Raw genomic sequence first — 10301 nt, forward strand, 5'->3', positions numbered from 1 at the left:
GTAACTAGTAACTATAACTAATTACTTTTTTGAAGTGAGATGCCCAACACTGCTTAACCATAACCCTTACCTTAACTGTAACCCTTACTTTAACCGTAACCCTTATCCTTACCGTAACCCTTATCCTTATCGCAACCCTTACTTTAACCGTAACCCTTACTTTAACCATGACCCTAACTTTAACCGTAACCCTTACCTTAACCGTAACCCTTACTTTAACCATAACCCTTATTTTAACCATAACCCTTACTTTAACCATAACCCTTACCTTAACCGTAACCCTTACCTTAACCGTAACCCTTACCTTACTTTAACCTTAAGCCTTACTTTAACCATAACCCTTATTTTAACCGTAACCCTTACTTTAAACATAACACTTATTTTAACCATAACCCTTACCTTAACCGTAACCCTTACTTTAACCGTAACCCTTACCTTAACCGTAACCCTTACTTTAACCTTAACCCTTACCTTAACCGTAACCCTTACTTTAACCGTAACCCTTACTTTAACCATAACCCTTATTTTAACCGTAACCCTTATCCTTACTTTAACCCTTAGTTTAACCGTAACCCTTATCCTTACCGTAACCCTTACCCTAACCGTAACCCTTACTTTAACCGTAACCGTTACCCTCACCGTAACCTGGTTCCGGTGATTTTTTGCATGAAAAAAGTGAAACATTGGATCAATTAACTAAAGTTCTGTCATTTGTTACATATACATTTTTTTGTTGTCATCAAATTACAATTTCAGGTTGATGGTTTACTCGTTTGTTTGATTTCAAAAATGTAATCTGATGAAATCTAATATTTTTAAATGTGACATATTACAGAGCTTTTATTAATTAAAACAATGTTTCATTTCTTACAGTGCAAGGGAAGCACGTGCACTTCGTTTGAGGAATTCTGGCTAATGAGGCTCTGGCGCCATCTTGAGGCCACATGGTTGTCTGCAGCCAGGTCCTCTTACGGCATGTTGGAGCCAAACGTGAGTAAGCAGTAGTTGGTTCAAGTCAACGTTTCTGTGGCAACCTCTGTAACCAATCAGGAGTGAGCTTTATGGGTGTTTATTTCTTTATAGAAGTCTATGGAATTTTGGCTTCTTGGAACCAGCAGGGACTTTCTGTTTGGAATCCCAGGGGGGAGGAGTCACTCAGTCCAGTTCTCTTATACAGTCAATGACTCTACCCTCAGTGGAAGCAGAAGACTCCAAGACTATTGTTAAAAACCAATAAAACTCCTGCACAGCTGCTTTTGTTGTTACCTTTATTTTGTAATAAATCCAAACAGTACAAGAAAAAAACCACACATCCTTTCTTTTGAAACAAATAAAATCTCTCAAATCAATACATTTACGGTCAGTTTTATCAATGAGTACATTAAATATGTACAAAGCATTAAAATTTGCTTAACGGCTGGTAAACAGTAAGTTTGGAAAAAAAGAAGCAAACGAGGAAGTGAAGCTTCTTTACTTTTTTTAATCCTCCAACCCGAAACCGTTCACCTACACAATGAACTATTCGAATTTACTATGTTAAAATAATGCATCAAGTCATGTTAGAAAACGTTTTTAGTGTTTTTTTTTCCCCACAAACTTAAAATGACTAATAATTATTTTTCATAACTTTTGATTTAGTTTGTGTCCTGGCAAAGAATAAATGGATAAGCATGAAAAATACTCCTTTTTTTTAAATGACTATTTTATCTTCAATTTTTGTATGTAAATTAGCTGAATTATTCAAGCAAATTAATGAAACTTCATCTCAGATGTTTGTCTTTGACTAAAATTCAATTATTATTTTTTAACATTTTAATACATTTTCTTTTTTTAACTGTTGACTTGACCCTTGTAGCAGGATTGATGTGCTTGAATAAATAAACACATTTTTCAGCATAAATAGTACAGAGTCGGTGAGAAACGTGGTGGATTTCAGCATCAATTCAGTGCTTTACCAGCAAACAAACTCGTATGGTAAAATCCGGCCTTCCTATTCATCTCTTACAACAAAGTGCAGACAATTCAAACTTCAAAAGCACTATTTTCAGACTTTATACAGAACAACTCTTTGGAATGAAATGAGGGACGGAAGCACGAACAGTGAAATGCAACAGAAGGAAAACAACCTGAGTGACAAACATCACGTAAAATCTCTGCTGACAAACTGTGTTCTTGTTAGGAGAACTTCTAATGTGAGTACAGCAGTACAGTCATGTGCTAGGCTTTTGTTTTTGGTTTTATTTGCATCTATTAAAGCTTTTTTCTGAGTTTCTGATCAGAAATTTTCTTCAAAGAACTTCATTTCTCGAGGCGTTAGCATCAGAGGTTTACATCCATCCATGGGCTGGAAGCTTCATATTATGGCTTTAGGTTTCACCGTTTTCCTTCATGTTGTTAGTTTTTTTTGTTTTTTGGTCAGTAATGTCTGAATCCCATCGTTATTCCCTTAGCCATTCCCAAACCCAGCCCCAGGCTCTCCCTCAGCCCCCTCAGCTGCTCCTCTCCCAGTCGGATCTTGTCCTCCAGTTGCCTTTGCTCCACCAGCAGAGCGGCTTTCATCTTCACAAAGTGGCTACAGGAAGGAGAAAAAAAGAGGATTAAACAGTGAAAACTCAAAAGAGCAGATGTGAGGGTGGATTTACCTGTAGTCTTTATGCTGCTCCGCGGTGAGACAGCGGCCCAGAACCCGGCTCACGGCCTGCTCTCTGCGGTCGATGTGCTCCTTCAGGTCCTGAGCCTCCGACAGCTGCCGCGTCAGCTGACGCTTCTTCTCCAGCAGGGGGAGCTGCAGAGGAGAGACGGCAGACGAAACTGAAACATTCTTATCTGTTAACTTCAGCACAATCAAAGATGAGCTGATTTTACTCGATTGGATTGTGTGGAGTGGGCAGAATCCCATTTGCACGCAAGCCTAGACCAGGAGTCTGCATCCTGCAGCTCCAGATCCACATGCGGCTCCTTGGCCAAGCATAAAATAAGTCATGGAGTCTGCTGACCCAGACATCTCTACCATCAGAGTCAGCAGCTCCTGATAATGGCCGCATAACCAAAAATACCTGAAGAAAACAAATAAACAAAGCCTGCAAACAAAGACTACCAACCTCAAACTAAAATAACAAAACCCAGTAGATAAGACTGCTGACGATAAAGAGGGGAAATAAGAACAAAATAAATAAAAGAAAAAGAAAATATTTGTTTTTAAAGTAAGGTTTACTTAATTAGCATTTATTAAAATTAGATTAGTTACATTAATGAATAGATTGTTGTGGTTGATAGATGATAAACCTCGTATGTTTTTACATCCTGTTGACTTGAAGACGTCCTGTTTGCTTAATTCTACCTCCAGAATGAAGAGATTTTATATGCAAAACAAAACTTTGGTAAAAAGTTTGATCTTTTAAGAGTTAAAAAACATATTATCTTATGCTGCACAACATTGGTTACTAGTTGCCCAGAGCAGTAAAAAATAAATAAATTGATAAATAAAAATCGAATTTTGAGAGATGTGAGGTTGTTTTAATAAACTTGCTTTAGTTTTTGCCAAAAAATAGACATAATTCATATTTATTATTAAAAAAAATGAAAGTCATGAATGAAGATCCAAATTTCTTAAAGGCAGAAGTAAAACTATACGGCTCTTTTATTGTTAAACATTGCAGACCTCTGATCTAGATGGATATGAAATGCAGGCCGGTGCACACTAACACAACTATACACTCAAAATCCTGCTTTGATTGTTTCCAAGAGGAGGCGCTGATACTCCACAAGGGAACAGAGAAAGCCCACATGTAGAACTGATCAAAGCGGCCTTTTGCTTTCCACTGACAGGTTTTCACAGTGGATGTTATTTGGTAACAAAAAAGATGGTGAGATAAAACTTTATTCATCCCCATCAGTAGATGTACTTTTTGTGATCATCTATTAACCCTTTCTTTTAAATAAAAAAAACCCTGAAAACTTGAAATAAATCTTGAAAAAAGATAAAATAAAAATGAAAACTTGAAAAAAACTATAAATGTAAAAATTACTGATTTTTTCAAATTTTGTTTTTTTTTTAAATAAAAAATGTTTTCAAATTTTCTTTAAGTTACAATGTCTATTTTTCAAGTTTTCAATCTGTTTTTTCGTTCACTTTAAGCTGATCCTGATCCGACCCCATACACTGCTGTCCATTTGACAGTTTTCCTGAAATTCTAATTTCTTTTTTTAGATTTTCTCATAAATGTTCTTTATTATGGGGCTGCACGGTGGCGCAGTAGTTAGCGCTCTTGCTTCACAGCGAGAAGGCCCCGGTTCGAATCCCGGCTGGGACCTTTCTGTGTGGAGTTTGCATGTTCTCCCCGTGCATGCGTGGGTTTTCACCGGGGACTCCGGCTTCCTCCCACCATCCAAAAACATGCTCCATAGGTTAATTGGTGACTCTAAATTGCCCCTAGGTGTGAATGTGAGAGTGGATGTGTGTGTGATTGAGGCCCTGAGACAGACTGGAGACCTGTCCAGGGTGTACCCCGCCTTCGCCCTTCAGTAGCCGGGTTAGGCTCCGGCACCCCCGCGACCCCGAAAGGGACAAAGCGGTCAAGAAAATGGATGAATGGATGTTCTTTATTATCTTTGTGAAAAATAATACAATAACATTTTTGTCTGTCTACTCTGAACTGTTCACCTCCCGTGGCGTCGGTAGGCGGGACTTTTGCAGTGAACCGCGGAGTTTCCGCCATTTTTAGATGATGCCAGAGCTTGTTATGGTGGAATATTCATGTCGGCGCCCATCCCAAAATAAAATAATGGTCGGTTTCCTCGTTGTTGGGATTCTAATAGCAGACAGCTCCGTTAGGCTCCGCCCCACATTGTGGTGGCCTGATAATTTTTACAGCAACTTAACAACGTTGAGCTGCATCTGACCCAGATGTGGCACACGCTTGAAAAGAAATGCTGTTTATTTCTTCATCTCTGGTCATGCCTTTATTTCTTTTTCCTTGTTGCCCCTAGTGGTGGAATTGTGTATTGCGCCCATTTCTTTAAATAACCATAACACCACAGAAATGGGCCAGAAACTTGCTTTTTTTAAATCGCGATTAATCGCTATAATTTTTTTTTTAGTCTCAGTATTTGCCATTTGTTACCTGGAAATAATCAAAATATGAAATCACACAAGAAACTTTACATTTAGAACATTTATTTTTAATGACTGCTGTCAATTTCCCCAAAAATTTGGAATAATCGCATTTTTGTGTTGGGATTAATCACGATTAATCGCAATGTTTTACCAGGTAAAATGTATTTGTACAATATGGGATCGGACCACAGATCAAATAGCCCGCTTTTTGTGATAAAGTGATCTAAACCACAAAAATAGCAAGATTAAAGTACTAAAAGACGATTGAATATTTATTTCTTTTTTACAGCGAAGGGCTGTTTCCTCAATTAATTCAATTAATACATATAAACGCATTAATTCTTTTTGATTAATCACGTGGGTTAATGCGTTAATAATCACAGACCTAAAAAAAAAGCAATGTTTACCAAGTGCCACAGAGAATATTTTAAGTGATGGTGTTAAGTCATGTATTTTTAAGCTTTCAAAATAAGAGCGGCTAAGACCAAAGTTCCGCATTGGCCGCACGTATTTTTTAAAATGTCATGAAAATAGTCACTTTCTTATATTTTTGATGGCTTCAAATTAATTTTTTGCTTTGCTACCTTTATTTTCCTGAAAATCAGACACAGTTATGAGCAAAAACAAAGGAGAGCTACGTCAAAAAAAAAAGCATCAAAAATTCATTTTACTTTAATGACAGACACAGTGAAAGGGACTGACTTTAGCTCTATTTTTAGTGATTTTGTGAACATGGAAATGTAAGTAACTAACTGTGCAGAAAAGATCTTCTTGTGGAAAGCTAGCATTAGCATTAGCATAAGTTATAAGAAGGAAATTTAGATTTTATTCTTCTAATTATTGTTTATATCTCGATATTTATAAAATAAATATTGCACAAATTTCCGTTAAAATTGGTAAGATTACCTTTAATTTTTTTAAGTAAAATTGTGCTAAACTTGTAAACCGGAAGTCACTTTACTCATGTGAAAATGTTCTATAGAGCGAAGCAGGGAGCCAACCTTTAATTTTTATGACAAATAAGCTATTTTTCCATTTTTTGTCTGCTCCTGATTCACAACGCTTTGAATTAAAAAATATGCCGAAATGCAATTTTAATTTTCTTTATCCGTCCTCCATCATCAGATAAATGCTACAAGAACATGTTAAAAACACCATTTCATTGGAGTGGTTCGTCGTTGTGACCTCCTCCTCCTCCTCCTCCTCCTCACCCTCTCATGGTGGTCCGTGTCCGGGTCCAGAGAATCCATCAGAGCCTCCACCTTCAGCAGCCGGCCCGACAGGGACAGCAGCAGACTGAGCACTTTGTCCAGATCCCCGATGAACATGTGGAACTTCTCCACCTCGTTGGGTTTGCACACAGACACCACCATGTTCTCCACCTGATGAAGTCAAACAACAGGCGTGAAACTCCTCCTCCATGTTTGCTCTTCTTCTTCAGTCATTTTCAGGCCAGACGTTCAATGAATGCATTGAAGATTTCAGTTATTTGTTTGAGAAATTATCCTGAGCTCAAAGAGAATTTGTTTTTTAAGTAGGTCTACAAACTAATGGTAAGGAATAACAATCTTTTTTATTCATAGTTGTTTACACACGTTTTCTTTTTCTGTACTTAGTAGACAATCTGTAAGAGGATTTTTTATTATCTCTGGGATAAAAAGGTAGAAACATTTGTAACTATTTCTTTTATATGTTAATATGTTGATTCCAACAACACATTCTCTCCCGACTCGTCTCATGCTGATGTTTGGTTGAGGACCTTTCCGCATCAACCAGTGATGTTTTGGGTTTCCCCGACTCGTAATTTTTTGACGTGCTGGCTGTTTGTAAAATCAAGGGTCAACAACCCTCCGGATGTGGTACCGGATTTGGTATTGGATCCTAAGGACACGCCCAGTACCGATACCCTAACCTTAGCCCTGTACTGGTTCGCATCTGGTATCGGTTTGGGTCCAAGAACAGACCTGTTACCAGTCGTCGTACCACTTTGGGTCAAGTACCAGTACTATGTATCGATTCGGGTAGGTAACGTGTCTGGTACTGGACACGAACCAGCACAGGTTGCCGGTACTGGGTCTGGTACCAGTTCTCGCTACTGGACCCAATACTGGTTCGCATCCGGTACCCGACGCGGTACCGGTTCGGGTCCAGTAACAGACGCCTTACCAGACTTGAACCATTACAGGACCGTACCAGACCAGACACGTTACCAGATAACCCGCTTTGGGTCCAGTAACGTGTCGTGTCTAGTATGGTTCTATAATGGTTCAGGTCTGGTAAGGCGTCTCGTACAGGTCCAGTACTGGGTCTGTTACCAGTTCTTGCTACTGGACCCGATACTGGTTTGCGTCCGGTACTAGACGCGGTACTGGTCCAGCACCAGACGCGTTAACAGACCTGAACCGGTACCGCGTCTGGTCCGGTTCTGAGTTAGGGTACCGGGTTTGGTTACTGGTGCGCTGTGCATCGTGGTACTGGACCGGTTCTGATTCGTAGTCTACAAGTTGGGAATACTTGATTTAATGAGAACAGCCCCCGTGTCAAAAAATGACGACTTGGGGAAACCTAAAACGTCAAAAAGTGACGCGAAGAAGTCCTTAACCAGACATCAACATGTGACGAGTCGGTAATTTAAATGAAATCTATTTTATACTTCTGTGTTAAAAAAAAAGGCAGAATAACATGTAAAAATAAAAATATCTTAATAAAGTAATCCTACAATGTTTCTAGTAAAAAATTATAGAAAGCAGATTTTTATCAATAGTGATGTTTAAGAAAAAGCAGTTTAGCTTCATCCTCATTTGGAAATATTCCGAATACTCGGGTACATTTGTCCCTTTTAGGGGAATAAGCTTTAATAATTTTGGATTAAAACATCAAACTTCTGAAGGAGGACGCTTGTTGTGGTTAGAGCCGACCTCCTCTCCCAGCTGTGAGTTGGCTCTGATGTCCTCCTGCAGGCCTCTCTGAGCCTCTCTCAGCACTCCCAGTTTCTTGCGAAGGCTCTGCAGCAGCTGTCTCTGCATGGAGAAACACCAATGTCACATGTGATAATACCCAAATACTTCTTTTTTATTCAGAGCACAAGTTATTTCCAAGGATTATTCCTGCTAACCGGGATCTGCCTGTTACCTTGTAGCTTAACTCGTTGTCTTCCTCCCAGTCTTTGTTGTCAGTGAAGTCCTTCATCTGTGAGAACAGCTGGTCTGTGGATCCTGATGTGCTGTAGAAGGATGAACTGGAGCTCGCACCGGACCTCCTGACAAGAGGGGCATCATAAGTTCACTTAAATACAAATTCTAAAAAACTGCCCTGGATTTTATAATATATATATTTTTTTCTCTCTATTAATGGCAAATATGACGTCACTAGTATAAACCTAATAAATATGAACATTTTACAGACTATTTTTGTGTTCTGATGATGAAAACTGGAATTATGCATTTAAAATGAATTACAAAAAATCTTTTCGAATGAGAAATTGTTTATATATTTGCCAATCTAGTGACTTCAGAGACTTCTGGGAAATTTCCGGGGCTCTAGAATTTGGAAATGTAGATTCAAACACTCTGACAAGTCAGCGAGCGGCCCTTACAGTTCACAAAGTAGTGAGGGAATTCTACAAAATCAACAACATAAATGGAAAAAAATATCACAAAAACTGGCAAAACCTTGTTTAAACACGACCACGAAATAAAAGTGGCAGCTTTACAGTGATTTATGCTTGATGTGGGAAGATCAAGATGTGTAACACCACACACAGGCTTATGTCTTAGTCACAACTGCCCTTACAGGTGGATACGGGTCGTATCTACCTCTGTAAAGGTATTTTAAGGTCAAGTATGTTTTCTTTTTGCCTCTTACATCAAACTGTCTGTTTTCCTACTAACAGAAAGGATTCAATAGAAACAAACTATTACACATAATATTGACATGATCAAAAATCCTTTTATATTTGGTTCATGTTGTGCTCCATGTGTGATGGACTGCCCCGCGCCTGTTCAGCGCAATTCCCCCCAGCCGCTGAGCGCATTGAATATTTAACCCGGTTCAACAGTTTTATTCATAATTGAAGCAGCGCAGCACAATGACCAATCAGGGACCAGAATTTGGGAGAGGTGCGTGGGTAGCGTCCGCTTCAAAGCACGAGACGAATCACTGCAGTTTGTGCCCAGTTGGGTTAATATGACACCCAGAAAGACAGAAAAGCCTGGAGAAAGATTTGGGGGACTCGCATCGTTTTGACTTTTTGCTCCAAGGTATTGTAGGTGGTGGAGGAGCGCTAATGAACAGTAAAAATACAATAGAAGAAGATTCTCCTCCCTGCCGCTACCTGTGCGAGTACGCTGATCCAGTAAGCACCTACACACCCACAGGCGCAAATGCATGGAAAACTGTCAAATTGATTTTTTAATTTTCTGCATCAATGAACATGTTGACGAGTTTGAATATTTTTTTTACCGATTCCAGAAGAATCGTTACACCCATGAGATTTGAGGCAGAACCCCCAATGCTTAAGTTGCGACCCACAAGGCTTAAGTCACGACCCACAAGATTTGAGTTGCGACCCAGGAGATTTGAGTCATGACACATGGGATCTAAGTTGCGATCCATGAGATTTGAGTAACAACCCAAGAAATTTAGGGGCGACCAAAGAGATTTAAGTCGCGATCCAGGAGATCTGAGTCTCGACCCACGAGATTTTGGTCACGACCCAGGAGATTTGAGTTGCGACGTACTGGATTTTAGTCACGACCCACAAGATTTGAGTCGCGACCCACGAGTTATGAGTCGCGACCCACAAGATTTAAGTCACAACCCACGAGATTTGAGTCACGACCCACGAGATTTGAGTCACGACCCAGGAAATTTGAGTCATGACCCACGAGATCTCAGTCTCGACCCACGAGATTTGAGTCACGACCTACGAGATTTGAGTCGTGACCCACAAGATCAAAGTCACAACCCAGAGGATTTGAGTCACGACCCAGGAGATTTGAGTCATGACTCACGAGATCTGAGTCTCGACCCGGGAGATTTGAGTTGCGACCCATGAGATTTGAGTCGCGACACATGGGGTCTAAGTTGCGATCCACGAGATTTGAGTGACGACCCAAGAAATTTAGGGGCGACCAAAGAGATTTACAGCAGGGGTCTCAAACTCGCGGCCCGCGGGCCATCTGCG

General features: G+C 39.7%; 1 protein-coding gene across 3 annotated transcripts in view; it reads right to left on the minus strand.

Moving 5' to 3' along the window:
• Positions 1–1825: 1825 nt before the first annotated feature.
• Positions 1826–10301, minus strand: part of shroom4 (shroom family member 4) — a 54701-nt gene continuing 46225 nt past the window's right edge. For all 3 annotated transcript variants that reach the window (XM_024287594.2, XM_024287593.2, XM_024287595.2), the window contains 5 exons: positions 8249–8375; positions 8035–8136; positions 6328–6498; positions 2643–2785; positions 1826–2572 (listed from right to left, as the gene is read on the minus strand). In XM_024287594.2, the coding sequence (XP_024143362.1) occupies positions 2416–2572; positions 2643–2785; positions 6328–6498; positions 8035–8136; positions 8249–8375 (700 nt within the window). In that variant the 3' untranslated portion in view covers positions 1826–2415. The remainder of the gene's footprint in view (positions 2573–2642; positions 2786–6327; positions 6499–8034; positions 8137–8248; positions 8376–10301) is intronic.

The sequence above is a fragment of the Oryzias melastigma genome, linkage group LG18 (genome assembly GCF_002922805.2).
Source record: "Oryzias melastigma strain HK-1 linkage group LG18, ASM292280v2, whole genome shotgun sequence".
NCBI lineage: Eukaryota > Metazoa > Chordata > Actinopteri > Beloniformes > Adrianichthyidae > Oryzias > Oryzias melastigma.